The sequence below is a fragment of the Rana temporaria genome, chromosome 1 (assembly GCF_905171775.1).
Source record: "Rana temporaria chromosome 1, aRanTem1.1, whole genome shotgun sequence".
In the NCBI taxonomy this organism is placed as follows: domain Eukaryota; kingdom Metazoa; phylum Chordata; class Amphibia; order Anura; family Ranidae; genus Rana; species Rana temporaria.
The window spans coordinates 288,993,896-289,010,601 of record NC_053489.1 but is presented as its reverse complement, the minus strand read 5'-3'; the positions used below and the strand labels follow the sequence as shown (position 1 = coordinate 289,010,601).

The 16,706-nt window shown below is 40.7% G+C and overlaps 1 protein-coding gene across 4 annotated transcripts in view; it reads right to left on the bottom strand.

Annotated features, from left to right (window-relative positions):
- DOCK8 (dedicator of cytokinesis 8) overlaps window positions 1-16,706 on the bottom strand; it is a 225,044-nt gene that overhangs the window by 149,960 nt on the left and 58,378 nt on the right. For all 4 annotated transcript variants that reach the window (XM_040357049.1, XM_040357040.1, XM_040357065.1 and 1 more), the window contains exons 7-9: window positions 4,518-4,603; window positions 3,115-3,181; window positions 1,419-1,568 (exon numbers count right to left, since the gene is read on the bottom strand). In XM_040357049.1, coding sequence (XP_040212983.1) covers window positions 1,419-1,568; window positions 3,115-3,181; window positions 4,518-4,603 — 303 coding nt within the window. The remainder of the gene's footprint in view (window positions 1-1,418; window positions 1,569-3,114; window positions 3,182-4,517; window positions 4,604-16,706) is intronic.

Below are 16,706 nucleotides of genomic sequence, written 5' to 3'. Positions count from 1 at the left end.
TTTTTGGCTAGAGCGTTTTCTGTCCAGTAAAAACGTTCTAACGAGGGTAAACGTGGTAAAATGCGGCTAACCAGTGTTTTTCTTTTTTTTCATTCAAGTTTAAGTTTATTTTCTTCTGAGTAGAGTCAGTACAGTTTAAAGAATATAACAGGATAGCTTTACAATTTGATGTACAACCAGATAAGTCTTAACACAATATGTTTATAACTTTAACATTCTCAAGTAAAGACCTATCCAAGTATAGAAGATATAAAAAATAATATAAAAACATAAGAAAGTTTAAAGAAAGACAGAAAGAAAGAAAGAAAGAAAGAAAGAAAGAAAGAAAGAAAGAAAGAAAGAAAGAAAGAAAGAAAGAAAGAAAGAAAGAAAGAAAAAGAAAGAAAAAAAGAAAAAGAAAGAAAAAAAGAAAAAGAAAGAAAAAGAAAGAAAGAAAAGAAAAGAAAGAAAAGAAAAGAAAAGAAAAGAAAAATAAAATAGAGCCTAGCTGCTCAATGTATACATCAATAATCAGCGACTGGTGTTGCCAAACTCTTATGCCGCGTACATACGATCACTTTTCGGCATGAAAGAAAAACGTCATTTTTCAGCATGTCCAAAAAACGAAGTTTTTCCAACTTCATCATTAAAAACGATGTTGCCCACACACCATCGTTTTGGAAAAATGATGAACAAAGCGCGATGACGTACAACACGTACGACGGAACACCAAAGGGAAAGTTCTATTCGCCTTTGGGCTGCTTTTAGCCGATTTCTTGTTCGCAAGAGACGATTTGCGCTTTTTTGTCTGTTACAGCGTGATGAATGTGCTTACTCCATTATGAATGGTATTTTTACCTGAACAAACGCTCCTGTCTCATAACTTGCTTCTGGGCATGCGCAGGTTTAAAACATTGTTTTTGCCCACACACGATAATTTTTTACATCACGAAAAACAAAAAACGACATTTTGAAAAACAACATAAAAAATGCAGCATGTTGGAATTTATTTTTTGCCGTTTTTTCAGAAGCCGAAAAACGATCATTTTAAATGACATTTTAAAAAATTTTGTTTTTTTCATGCCGAAAAGAGATTGTGTGTACGTGGCATTAGGGTGTAATAACCAGCATTTTTCATTCCACAGCTTGTGTCTTCTTGCTAAAAACATTAACGCTATAAAACACGGCACAACGCTAATGCAAAAATAAAAAAATAAATCTCACTTTTTAACGCGGCTACGCTACTGCCGTTTTTAGAACGCCCAATGTGCATGAGGTCTTACAGTGCATTCAAATTCAAAACACAGACCCAGGTGAACTGATTTTAATAATTGTCCGGAGTTCAAGTCAGTAACTTCCACCACTTGGAAACACCATCCAATAGCTCAACTGAGGCCTCAAGACGGATCACTGCATCTGATAAAAAAAGACAACCTCACCTTAACAACTAGGAATATATCGTGAGAAGGGTAAGTAATGGAGAACAGTGCAGTTCTTGCTTGGCTTGAAGGGGCCACGCTAGGTGTGTGAGCACGGAGGTGGTTTTTGAATGCATCTGAATTCAAGTCACAGTGAAAATTCTCTGAGATCTAAGAAATGGAAACACACAACATCAAAGTACATTTCAAAGCCAACACATTTTAACAGTATTTTTCGAAATTAAACTTTAATTTGATCAATTTTAGGGCTACAAACTCTAGAATCGTTGTTACTGCTAATCATATATATAATAATGCCTAAAAGAAAAATATTGGTTACCCATAAAAGACTATCTACTCTCCTATTCTCTGTCTACTTTTCTTTTCTTACTTTATGTTTCTGGACTATATTTTCCTTTAGGGCCCTTTCACACGTGCGGACCGTATGTTCGCATTTTCATCCGTCTGTTGCGGATGAAAACGGGACATACATTGGTCCTTATGTAATTACGGGTGTCAGCAGATGACCATCCGCTGACACCCGTAATCGTCCGCCTCCGCAAAGATCCGCATTTGCGGACAGAAGAAAATCCTATTTTTCTTCCGTCTGCCGCATCGGATGAACACGGACATACGGTCCGTGTTCATCCGATCCCCCATAGGGGAGAGCGGAGGAAAGACAGGGCGCCCTGTCAGCTGCCAGCTCAGCTGGGATTTTACGGAGGATCCCCGCTGAGCTTTTGCGGACACACGGAGCGGATCATTACTGATCTGCCCATGTGAAAGGGCCCTTACTCTCTCCAAATTTCAGGTGGAGAGAGAGAGAGAGATGCTTTAATTTGTGTAACAGCAAAGGTATTTTACATGGTGTAGGTTTGTAATTTCCTTTTTGGACTGCTTAATTTGTATGGTCATACCTTTGATTGTTATACTGTTTGGCTTATTTTTGGATTATCCGAAAATGTCCTAATAAAAATTATTGAAGACAAAAACTATCTACCCCTTATGTGTCCAGTACAGGGTAAACAAATAATGATAACACAGAAAGACAGTCACTTCCAGTGCCAAGGGGTTTTCTAAAGTGAAAGGCAACAGGGACATCAGTATCTCAGGACTGAGTGGATGTTGCCTTCCATTTTTTTTTTTCACTTCCTGTCTTCTTAGCACAACAGAAAGTAAGAGAAACACACTCCAAAGTATTGAGAAATCCCATCTTTTACAGTTGTCACTGGAACCAGTGTCCCCTGTTGACAGGTTTCCCATCTATTCCTGTTCCAGTGACAACTGTAAAATTGTAGATTCTCCATCACTTGCCTACAGGTAGTAATTGTCATCAGCAGATACATGTAAATAGTGGGTAAATAGTAAAGAAAATGTATTTAAAAAAATAAAAACTCTTCTGCAACTCCATTTTGTATTCGGTCACAAGATAAGAATAACCTTTACCAAGTAGTGAAACTCAGTAACACATTTTGTTGCGTTACACGGTATGATCCATTGGCTGTTGTAGTGACCAATCAAGCCACTGTGTAACTCACTAAATAGTGAAGGAAGAATGAGGGTGACAACTCCGGAGCTTGCACTTTGGAAATCAATTTGGTAATGGAAACTTTTGCTCTGACCAGTTGAACAAGTTTCTTTAGAGCAAACAGTTATATTGGGTGCAAAATAATATTTGCAGATTTAAACAATCATTCAGAGGATAACATTTAATTACCTTTTTTCGTTCTTTACAGTCATAAAGTGCAATGCTTACAAAGAGCGGCTCAATATCAATATCAAATCTGTGAGAGAAAGGGAAAGAGGGAATACACATTTAAAACAGCACATTATACATGTCTTCCCAAAGTAAATAAAAGGTGTCAAATTACTTAAAAATACTTCTAAAATAAAAAAGTAACACATGCAGTTCATATTAATGTCTGCAAGTTTTTATAGTACATAGCACATTAAAGTCTGTATATCGCCACAAAGAAACACAGCTATGCAATCTGTAAAGTCAGTCATAGAGGGCAGTCTCTGTCTTTAGCTGCAATCTCTGGCAGAACTTCTTCCAGTTACACACAGCAAGGCAATAATCACAGAACTGCAATATGATGGTTTTTCTATTTCTAGGGTCATCTGTATTCTACCTTTATACATACTGATGTTATATATATATATATATATATATATATCACCGCAGTAGTTTTCTCCTTTTAGGCACCCTGCCCCCGACTACAACCTTGTAGAGCCGGTGGTAGTGATTGAAAGGGGGAGGGCAAAATTAGTCACTAGTGTATATTACAGTTTGAGCTATTGAGCTCTGTAAACAATGGTTATTTTACAATATGTAAAGCACCTGGCTGGACAGGGGACTATATAATACTCATGCATATTAAAAAAAAAAAAGACAAAAAGGTAACAGTTTCTTTTTAGTCCTGACCACAATAAATACATTACCATTTAATCAGTGCGTACTGCTATCTGCAACCAGCATTGGTAATGCCTCATTTGATGCCCCTTATCACTACTTCCTAAAGCTGGAGCAAATCTTCCTCAATGGATAGGACACTTACAAAACACATGAAAAGATAATATTAAGGAGAAACTCTACTGGCTAAAGCCGATTATACATGGATCGATATTCAGCCAGTTCCACAGGGACCAAACAAATTTCAGTCCATGTATAGACAGGCTGGTTGTACACAAGCCTGTTAGGAAATGTTCTCTCGATCAGAGCCACCAGCTTTAGTCACTGCTGGTGATCAGTGTATTCTGACAGCGAAGACGTCCCCCCGCTGTCCGAATACAACAGGGCAGTAGGAATGTGTGGATGGGGGGAATCTTCTCTCATTCAAGTTGGTGGAACAAATAAAAAATTACTCATATGTGGTCAGCCTTAACAACTTGCACCTTTAGTTTGCATGTTAGTATAAAAATAAAATGTATACAAGTAAATGCAAAATTCTGAAGCCAGCAGAATGTCTCCTTTATATGACTTTTATGTAAAGTGTGTCAAATCAGGAGTTGGCCTTATCTTATAGAGGGGAGGCAACACCGACTCAGCTTCTTTTACACAACAAATATACCATCAATGGCAATGGTTACAAAGAAAGTATAAAAGATCCAATACTGTACTTCAGAGTATGAAGCTTGACCATTATTCTAAATCCCATGTGCTCCTTAGGACAATCGGGTAAAGGGCGGATTTCAACAGCATCCTCCTAAAAGGAGTACAGAACAATATCACAAATACATATAGAATAGAATAAATAAAACAAATAATATTTCAAGCGGAACTAAAGACGCAATGTCTCTTTTGCAAAGAAGTACACAATCCTGTGTAGAATGTGCCATGCGCAGCTCAGTTTACGTTTCGTCACACCGCCTTTGTGCCAGGATGACTGCACTCTTGAGCATGCTGAAGACCAGCCCTCAGAAGAAGACAGGAGGAGATGCCAGCACTGGCGAGGGACTTCACGGCCGTTAAACCGTTGAAACAAATGTAAATATTTTTACCTTTAGTTCCGCTTTTTAAGTCAAATTTGAGGAAACCCCACTATATGTTTTGATGTGTTCCTATTCACACAGTACAGCTAAAAATAATGTTTTAAAATTTCTTGCCTTTCTGGGCGTTTGCTTAGAGCAGACCTTTGTGCAGATGCAAGCAACTCTGAACAATTTGAAATGAGTGGAAACTAAATCTGTCCCACTGACAAAGAGCACACACTTAGTATCATTAAAGAGGAAATGCAGTCTGCTCACAAAATGTGAAAAAAAAATATATATCTTTGCCATTCTGAAGCTTCCCTAAAACCACTTTGCATATTATTTTATATATACTGAGATTCTGTACTTGCCAAATATGCTGCAGAAATCTCCCTCCACCAAGTCTGACTGCAGCTAGTTTAACTGTGGGCAGATGAAGCTTCTGCCTGTTCACTTTCTGGATTCACACAGAGGCATACCTCTAGCTCTGCAGCTTTCATTGGCCCTCTTATGACTCATCACCCCTCCCTTCCTGGCAAACACTCACAAGAGTGTGAGAGAAAGAGAGAGAGAGAGAGCTGTGCATGATGTCATAAGCCTAGGCTAATGACCAGGCAAGAAGTGGGCTGTATTAAAAAAAGGGGGGGATAGGGTTGGGACTTTACATGAGGCATATGATAGAACTACCACAGGCCTCCATCCCTGTAAATGGATAGAAGAGGGGAAAATGTTGGGACTTTAGCAGTATGCGATTAAATATATATATGGAATATAAAAAAATGTTTCCATAATAGCCAGGCTCCAAGTTACCAACCAAAGAAGCACTAAACCAAATTAACCTGTCTAGCTGTATGCATTAAAAACAGAGGTTTAGTTGCATGTATTTGCAAAAACCTGTGTGAGCTGCAGGCCCCATCAAGGCACTCCGTGTACTGCAGTCCTAACTATGAATCTTAAAGTCTCCTAAAAAGGAGCACAGGCGTGCTAATCAATTATTTTCTAAATAGGTTCCTTTAACCACTTAAGACCCGGACCTTTAGGCTTTAACTGACAATTGCGCGGTCGTGCGACGTGGCTCTCAAACAAAATTGGCGTCCTTGTTTTCCCACAAATAGAGCTTTCTTTTGGTGGTATTTGATCACCTCTGCGGTTTTTATTTTTTGCGCTATAAACAAAAATAGAGCGACAATTTAAAAAAAAATTCAATATTTTTTACTTTTTGCTATAATAAATATCCCCCAAAAATATATATATATTTTTTCCTCAGGAAAAGTGATTGTCACCGGCGCAAAAATAAGTTCTAAATAATACTATATTGACCTGCTGCAGTGCTGTATAAACCTTCTATGAGGTTTAGGTGAAAAAATTAAAAAGGTGTTGGTACTGCGCTGGTATAATAATGTGATATCAAAAAAAAATTATTATTTTTTAGAAAAATTTTTTTTTAAGTTTACCCAAAAAAAATTTTATTTATTTTTTTCTATTTGACCCCTATAGTGATATAGTGCTAGATCCAGTACAGTGATGTACGTGATGGGTCACTATAGAAACAGCTCGTGAACATATGTACTAGCGTGATGCTATGTGCATATGCTGTGCCATCAAAAATAAATAAATAAATAAATAAATAAATAAATAAATGATGTGCTTGTGAAACAATATTCCAAAGTGCTATAAGTGAGTCTATAAACTATTATGAATATACATGCACAAGTGTGCGAACATATAAATAATGAATAATGTTATTAATATATAAAAATAATAATAAGGTGCGTTGGTGCCAAAAATTCGTTTTTCACAATTCATGTGCATTCATGCTGCACCATGTCCCCAATTATGGGTGAGCGCCAGTTCACAAATTCCAGTCCAAACAGAAAGTGTTGCTGAGTTTAAATCCTGGTGCTATAGTTCATGCATACAGGGTGCTGTCACTTCTTCCACCCGACAAAGATAAGTGCTACCACCACCAACTGCTGAAATGCAAACTCACCAGACCCCAGCTGGTAATGTGCCTCAAAAACTTATTCCGTTAAAGTTGGTGAGTCCTCTCAGGATGTTCCTCAATGCCTCAAAGAAACCAAGGGGCTCATCATGGTGAAATACGTTTAAAAATATATTTATTTAAAATTCATAATAAAAAACTACTCACAAGAGAGCAGTGGCGGCCCGTCCATAGAGGGCGCCCGGGCGCCGCCCCCCTCCCCCAATCAGTAAAAAAAAAAAAAAAAATCTAAAAAAAAAAAAAAAAAAAAAAGTTTATTTAAACATGTCCCTTTAAGGAAATTTTTTTTCCAAAAAAGGTACTTAGGTGCACTGTGTCCGAGCGCCGGGCGCTGGACACAGTGTTGTGTGGGTAGCGCCACGTCTGTGCAATCACGGGATTGCAGACGAGGCGCTACATTGGCAAAAAAAAAATGCCTTTGTGGCGTTCTCCATCGCGCCACTTGCTTCAGGCGCGATGGACTGTCTTTCTATGGCTTGGGTGCACACTTTCTGTGTGCACCCGCACGTCTCTGTGCTAGTCCCGATGTCTCAGGAAGAACCGGAAGTGACGTCGGGACTCAGGAGCTGAGTGCGCCTCGAAGCTATCTGCCAGCATGCCTGCAGTAACAGGTATGAACCCCCTCCCTGCCTAATTAAAGTGTGTTTGATGTATGCAAGAGCCAGCAAACGGACCCCTTCCCGCACCCGACCTATAAAAAAAAAAAAAACTTTGGGCAAAAATACCGACCGTAGCGGCCGAACTTCCCCCCCCCCCGCTTATTCAGATGATTCAGATGTTTTTTTGTCAATGTCAAAAGAGCAGCATTAACGGCACCACCCAAACCAGGCTTGTTAAAAAAAAAAAAAGTATTTAACATTGTTTTTTTTTATTTAATTGGTGGAAATAGCCAAACCATCCCCCCCCCCGCTTATTCATTCATTCATTCATTTCTTTTTGGACCTTAACCAATCCCCCCTCCCCTCCGGGCTTGTTAAAATGTTATTTTTTTTATTTATTTAATTGGTGGAAATAGCGGCAGGAAGGGAACCCATACTCCCCCCCCCCCCCCCCTCCGCGTATTCAATTGGTTTTTATATTTAATTGGTGGAAATAGCGACTTGGGACTGGAAAGTTGCAGGATAAGTTGGACCTGATCAGAACCGTTCATATCTGTGCAACTTCAAGTCACAGCGACTTCGAAGTAGTCCCTGCATTACTTTTGTCCCACTTTGATGTGACTTGAGGTCCGTAGACCTCCAGAACACACAGGCATTGCTTCAAGTCGCTGCAAAATCGCAGCAAAAAATTGTGGCAGAATCTTGCGACTTTCAGGCTAAAACAGTCTGAAAGTTTGATGCGACTTAAAGCAATGCCTGTGTATTCTGGAGGTCTATGGACCTCAAGTTGCATCAAAGTGCGACCAAAGTAATGCAGGGACTACTTTGAAGTCGCTGTGACTTGAAGTCGCACAGATACGGGGTACGACTTGTCATGCAACGTTGAATTCCCAAGTCGCAGGACAAGTAATGCAGTATGTCTTCAGTCTCTGGTAATCTTGTGCAGTATGTCCACAGTCTCTGATAATTTCGTGCAGTATGTCCGCAGTCTCTGATCATCTCGTGCAGTATGTCCGCAGTCTCTGATAATCTTGTGCAGTATGTCCGCAGTCTCTGGTCATCTCGTGCAGTATGTCCGCAGTCTCTGATCATCTCGTGCAGTATGTCCGCAGTCTCTGATAATCTTGTGCAGTATGTCCGCAGTCTCTGGTCATCTCGTGCAGTATGTCCGCAGTCTCTGATAATCTCGTGCAGTATGTCCGCAGTCTCTGGTAATCTCTTGCAGTATGTCCGCAGTCTCTGGTAATCTCGTGCAGTATGTCCGCAGTCTCTGGTCATCTCGTGCAGTATGTCTGCAGTCTCTGATCATCTCGTGCAGTATGTCCGCAGTCTCTGATAATCTTGTGCAGTATGTCCGCAGTCTCTGGTCATCTCGTGCAGTATGTCCGCAGTCTCTGATAATCTCGTGCAGTATGTCCGCAGTCTCTGGTAATCTCTTGCAGTATGTCCGCAGTCTCTGGTAATCTCGTGCAGTATGTCCGCAGTCTCTGGTAATCTCGTGCAGTATGTCCGCAGTCTCTGATAATCTCATGCCCATTTAGAGTCCTTCATAACTAACAGTGTAATTTTTTAGTTTGTTTGCGCCAATCTGTAAGCCTGCGCTATATACCATGATTTGTGATGCTGGGGCTATATACTCTGTGCTGTGATGCTGAGCTGTATACTCCTGACACTATGAGTGGAAGCAAGTGGAATACAGGGGACGGAGTGGGTGTATTCTATAGGGGGTGTGGCTTATGAGAAGTGGGAGGGACCAAATGTGGAGGGGCGGGGTCTTGCGCCCCCCCATCCTAAAATGTCACCAGCCGCCACTGCAAGAGAGGTGCTTTAAAACCAGCACCTGGTGTCTTTGGCAGTGTCAGTCTTTTAGACAGCCGCTGACCAGCTTATCGTACGGGTGCGTTCCTGCCTCCTGCTGTACCTGTGGTCTCACTGGTTAAAATTACACTCCCCCTTGCGCTGTCCACATAGCTTCATACGCGTTTCGCAGTTTTGCGTCTTCAGAAAAGCTGGTGGATGATTTTGCTGTCACTGTATTTATCCCCTCTGTCAAATTGCACTTACTGGCCAAACAGGAAGTGGCTGCGCCGCCATCTTTACTATACCGGAAGTGGCCCGGCAGCCATCTTAACTCCTGTATACTGGCCAAACAGGAAGTGGCTGCGTCGCCATTTTTACTATACCGGAAGTGGCCCGGCGGCCATCTTAACTCCTGTATACTGGCCGTGTATTACCTCTATTGCTAAGTGTGTTTCCCCGGGACAAATTATGTGTTTATTGGTGCAGCTGCTAAGCGCCATACTGCCCCAAATCCTCACTATTTTTGGCGTCAAAACGCTGCTGATATCCCTGGTTTTCCTCCCCTACATTCCCTGTAGCTCGGAAGTGCGGGGACCCGGATGTACTGGTGCCGCCATTTTAGTATCTGGCATAGGGTTTATATAATGTGGGATGGTTGGACTCCCAACCATTTCCACAGGAAGTGCCCAATCGGCCATCTTAAGTCCTGTAGGTGACCTTTCCTGCTGTATGCGTCTGTGCCTGACGCTGCCATAGGCACCTTACAGATGTACATACAAAATTTATATATTACTATTCATTGCCGTAAATTGTTAAAAAGCATTCATAAAAGATCAATCAAGTACACTCAAATGCAGGGGGTTTTTGTCATAGAGACATTCTATCTATATTGTATGGGCCAATTAATATTTAGTATGACAATTCCTTGCAATAAAACACTGTCATTAAAAATGGAATTGTATATCGAAAAAACTTGTTGTCGGTGCGTTAATAATCTAGAAGCGTCTAAATTATGTATATTATTAAAATTATTAAAATTAGGAAACCAGGTGTGGGTGTATACTCAGGTTAATTTACATTTATGCCTGCGCTAGTAGTCCTCCAAAAAACAATTAACGTCTAATTCTACATTCATCCCTTTCGGTTTGAGTGTATCCATTTTAAAAATCCATTCGGTTTCGTTGCGTGAAATTTCCCTGCGCATATTTAGGTTTCTCCAGTTCTGTTCAATTTTGTCAATTGCGTAAATTTTTAACTTACTAGGGTCTCTATTGTGCTTTTGTCTGAAATGCAACGAAACACTATGGTGGATGAACCCCTTTTTTATATTTCTAATATGTTCACCCATACGTACTGACAGTTTCCTGGTGGTTCTGCCCACATACTGTATGCCACACTCGCATTCCAGCACGTAGGTGACATGCGTACTACTGCACGTGATGAGTTTATCTATTTTGAATTCTTTTTTATTAGCATGGGATGTAAAATGGCTGACCTTCCTGGGCCCTTTAGTGATGCGACATGGTTTACACTTCCCGCATCTATAAAATCCCTTCTGGTCAAAAAAAGTAGTCATTTTCTTAGGTGGGTCCGGTACGTTTTTTACCAAGGTATCCCTGATTCTTCTGGCTCTTCTGTATATAAATTTTGGCTTAGCAGGTAAAATTTTATTTAGATCTGCGTCTCCCCTAATGATGGGCCAATGTTTGGTGATGATTTTTTCAACCGCTCGATAATCCGCACTGAAGCCCGTCACGAAAGTGACATCATTTGTTTCTGGTGGTTTGCGTTCCTTATCCTTCAGCATCTCGTTACGGTTCATGGAATTTACTTCTGATCTTGTTTTCTCCAGCCTGTTTCGCTCATATCCTTTCTCAACGAATCTGTCAATGAGGATATTTGTTTGCCGCTGGTAGTCATCCGAAGAATTGCAATTACGTTTGATTCGGATGAACTGCCCCTTTGGTATAGCCCGTTTCCACTGGGGATGGTGGCAGCTTCCGTACGGGATATACCCGTTTCGGTCCGTTTCCTTGAAATGCGTTCTCGTGTGAAGTTCTTTCCCATTTTTAAATATTTCCAAGTCCAGAAACTGCGTAACCTCTGTTTGGATGTTGATCGTGAATTTGATTCCATAATTATTGTGGTTAATATGCTCAATGAAGCCTTTCAGCTGTTCATGGCTACCCTCCCACACAATCAAGATGTCATCAATGAACCGTTTGTATGCTTGGATTTGCGGCCAGCTTTTCCCAAAAATTTCTTCACCACCCCAATGGCAGGGGGAATGGAGAGATTGGGGGGAGTCTTTCAGACCACCAATGCCGGTTTTTCAGACCAGCAGGGGAGGTTGGAACCACAACCCCCAAGAAGGAGAGGGTGCAGAGGGGGAAGCAAAAAGAAAAAGGTCAAATTAGGTAAAGGCGTTTTTAATTTAACCAATATTGTATTTTCAGAGGAAGAATTACTGGTCCTAGATAAAGGAATTAAATTTGCGCCCAGTAAAGCCTTCAATGGTTTTGAAACATTTATAGACTTGCAAAAGTTTATAAGGAAATTAAATTTAAAGAAATATTTTGGAAAAAAAGGGGGGAACACAACAGAAAGAGAAACTCCAGAATACACGCATAGTCAACTAAAAAACAAATCAACCTTCAACCCAAAAATGAGCTCCAACCACCACATAGAGTTCTTTAAAAAAATGGTAGAAAAAGAAATAAGGAACATCAAACCACAAAGGAACACTAAGCAGGATAGAATCTGGCAAGGAATAAAGAAACTGGAAAAAAGGAAAGATATAGTTGTAAGGCCTGCGGATAAGGGGGGGGGGGGGTTGGTCATACTAACCAAAAAGGACTATGCAGATGAACTCAACAGGCTAGTGAATGACACCACCACCTACCAATTACTAAAGAAGAACCCCAACAAGGAACTGAAATCTAAACTCAAATTTTTTTTAAACAAAGGGATAGCTGACCACATTATAAACAAAAAGGAGGGTAGATATATGTTACCAAAGGCTCCCAGGATCCCAGTAATATATCAGGTACCGAAGATACACAAAAATAAATCTAAACCTCCGGGACGCCCCATCATCAGCGGCATAAATTCGGTACATTCCCGGTTGGGGGAATACTTAGATGTGTTCCTGCAGCCATTGGCAGCAGGAGGAAACTCCTTCATCAAAGATAGTAAGGATGTTATTAACACGCTCACAAAGGTCTCAGTCAAAGATTCTACGCTGTTGGTAACTATAGACGTAGAGTCTTTATATACTAACATTAAGCAAGTAGATGCACTGGCAGCAGTAGCATGGGCCTTAAAAAACCACTCGAAGCTCAAATTAAAACAGAGAAGATTCATCCTAGAAGGACTAAGAATGGCCATGAAAAACAACTTTTTTTGGCATGACCACAGGTACTACAGCCAAATAAAAGGCGTAGGAATGGGCAACAAATACGCCCCAAGTGTGGCAAATATATTCTTGAATAAATGGGAAAGTGAAGACATTTTTGGGAAAAGCTGGCCGCAAATCCAAGCATACAAACGGTTCATTGATGACATCTTGATTGTGTGGGAGGGTAGCCATGAACAGCTGAAAGGCTTCATTGAGCATATTAACCACAATAATTATGGAATCAAATTCACGATCAACATCCAAACAGAGGTTACGAAGTTTCTGGACTTGGAAATATTTAAAAATGGGAAAGAACTTCACACGAGAACGCATTTCAAGGAAACGGACCGAAACGGGTATATCCCGTACGGAAGCTGCCACCATCCCCAGTGGAAACGGGCTATACCAAAGGGGCAGTTCATCCGAATCAAACGTAATTGCAATTCTTCGGATGACTACCAGCGGCAAACAAATATCCTCATTGACAGATTCGTTGAGAAAGGATATGAGCGAAACAGGCTGGAGAAAACAAGATCAGAAGTAAATTCCATGAACCGTAACGAGATGCTGAAGGATAAGGAACGCAAACCACCAGAAACAAATGATGTCACTTTCGTGACGGGCTTCAGTGCGGATTATCGAGCGGTTGAAAAAATCATCACCAAACATTGGCCCATCATTAGGGGAGACGCAGAACTAAATAAAATTTTACCTGCTAAGCCAAAATTTATATACAGAAGAGCCAGAAGAATCAGGGATACCTTGGTAAAAAACGTACCGGACCCACCTAAGAAAATGACTACTTTTTTTGACCAGAAGGGATTTTATAGATGCGGGAAGTGTAAACCATGTCGCATCACTAAAGGGCCCAGGAAGGTCAGCCATTTTACATCCCATGCTAATAAAAAAGAATTCAAAATAGATAAACTCATCACGTGCAGTAGTACGCATTTCACCTACGTGCTGGAATGCGAGTGTGGCATACAGTATGTGGGCAGAACCACCAGGAAACTGTCAGTACGTATGGGTGAACATATTAGAAATATAAAAAAGGGGTTCATCCACCATAGTGTTTCGTTGCATTTCAGACAAAAGCACAATAGAGACCCTAGTAAGTTAAAAATTTACGCAATTGACAAAATTGAACAGAACTGGAGAAACCTAAATATGCGCAGGGAAATTTCACGCAACGAAACCGAATGGATTTTTAAAATGGATACACTCAAACCGAAAGGGATGAATGTAGAATTAGACGTTAATTGTTTTTTGGAGGACTACTAGCGCAGGCATAAATGTAAATTAACCTGAGTATACACCCACACCTGGTTTCCTAATTTTAATAATATACATAATTTAGACGCTTCTAGATTATTAACGCACCGACAACAAGTTTTTTCGATATACAATTCCATTTTTAATGACAGTGTTTTATTGCAAGGAATTGTCATACTAAATATTAATTGGCCCATACAATATAGATAGAATGTCTCTATATGACAAAAACCCCCTGCATTTGAGTGTACTTGATTGATCTTTTATGAATGCTTTTTAACAATTTACGGCAATGAATAGTAATATATAAATTTTGTATGTACATCTGTAAGGTGCCTATGGCAGCGTCAGGCACAGACGCATACAGCAGGAAAGGTCACCTACAGGACTTAAGATGGCCGATTGGGCACTTCCTGTGGAAATGGTTGGGAGTCCAACCATCCCACATTATATAAACCCTATGCCAGATACTAAAATGGCGGCACCAGTACATCCGGGTCCCCGCACTTCCGAGCTACAGGGAACGTAGGGGAGGAAAACCAGGGATATCAGCAGCGTTTTGACGCCAAAAATAGTGAGGATTTGGGGCAGTATGGCGCTTAGCAGCTGCACCAATAAACACATAATTTGTCCCGGGGAAACACACTTAGCAATAGAGGTAATACACGGCCAGTATACAGGAGTTAAGATGGCCGCCGGGCCACTTCCGGTATAGTAAAAATGGCGACGCAGCCACTTCCTGTTTGGCCAGTATACAGGAGTTAAGATGGCTGCCGGGCCACTTCCGGTATAGTAAAGATGGCGGCGCAGCCACTTCCTGTTTGGCCAGTAAGTGCAATTTGACAGAGGGGATAAATACAGTGACAGCAAAATCATCCACCAGCTTTTCTGAAGACGCAAAACTGCGAAACGCGTATGAAGCTATGTGGACAGCGCAAGGGGGAGTGTAATTTTAACCAGTGAGACCACAGGTACAGCAGGAGGCAGGAACCCACCCGTACGATAAGCTGGTCAGCGGCTGTCTAAAAGACTGACACTGCCAAAGACACCAGGTGCTGGTTTTAAAGCACCTCTCTTGTGAGTAGTTTTTTATTATGAATTTTAAATAAATATATTTTTAAACGTATTTCACCATGATGAGCCCCTTGGTTTCTTTGAGGCATTGAGGAACATCCTGAGAGGACTCACCAACTTTAACGGAATACGTTTTTGAGGCACATTACCAGCTGGGGTCTGGTGAGTTTGCATTTCAGCAGTTGGTGGTGGTAGCACTTATCTTTGTCGGGTGGAAGAAGTGACAGCACCCTGTATGCATGAAATATAGCACCAGGATTTAAACTCAGCAACACTTTCTGTTTGGACTGGAATTTGTGAACTGGCGCTCACCCATAATTGGGGACGTGGTGCAGCATGAATGCACATGAATTGTGAAAAACAAATTTTTGGCACCAACGCACCTTATTATTATTTTTATATATTAATAACATTATTCATTATTTATATGTTCGCACACTTGTGCATGTATATTCATAATAGTTTATAGACTCACTTATAGCACTTTGGAATATTGTTTCACAAGCACATCATTTGGGGTAGCCATATTTATTTATTTATTTATTTATTTATTTATTTATTTATTTATTTATTTTTGATGGCACAGCATATGCACATAGCATCACGCTAGTACATATGTTCACAAGAGCTGTTTCTATAGTGACCCATCACGTACATCACTGTACTGGATCTAGCACTATATCACTATAGGGGTCAAATAGAAAAAAAAAAAAAAAAAATTTTGGGTAAACTTAAAAAAAAATTTTTCTAAAAAATAATAATTTTTTTTTTTGATATCACATTATTATACCAGCGCAGTACCAACACCTTTTTAATATTTTTTCCTCAGTTTAGGCCGAAACGTATTCTGCTACCTATTTTTGGTAAAAAAAAAATCGCAATAAGCGTTTATCGGTTGGTTTGCGCAAAATTTATGGTGTTTACAAAATAGGGGATAGTTGTATTGCATTTTTATAAAAACATTTTTTTTTACTACTACTGGCGGCAATCAGCGATTTTTTGTGACTGTGACATTATGGCGGACACTTCGGACAATTTTGACACATTTTTGGGACCATTGTCATTTTCACAGCAAAAAAATGCATTAAAAATGCATTGTTTACTGTGAAAATTACAATTGCCGTTTGGGAGTTAACCACAAGGGGGCGCTGAAGGGGTTAAGTGTGACCTCATTTGTGTTTCTAACTGTAGGGGGGTGTGGCTGTAGGTGTGATGTCATTGATTGTGTTTCCCTATAAAAGGGAACACACGATCGATGACGGCGCCACAGTGAAGAACGGGAAAGCTGTGTTTACACACAGCTCTCCCCGTTCTTCAGCTCCGGGGACCGTTCGCGGGACTCCAGCGGCGATCGGGTCCGCAGGTCCCGCTTTCACGGTCACGGAGCTTCGGACCGGGTCGTGGGCACGCCCCCGCGACCCACGGCTGGGCACTTAAAGAGGACGTACCTGTACGTGCTTGTACCCAGCCGTGCCATTCTGCCGACGTATATGTGCAGGAGGCGGTCCTTAAGTGGTTAAGCTAGTGCATTGTTGGTTCACTTTCCTTCAATTTCCCTTCTAAATGTCTGAATTTCTCACTTCCTGTTTCTCCTCAGTAAGCTTTACACCATCATCCGAGTGGTGGATAGTCAGCCAAAACAGCTTACTGAACAGCTTACTGAGGTGGAACAGGAAATGAGAAATTCAAACAAA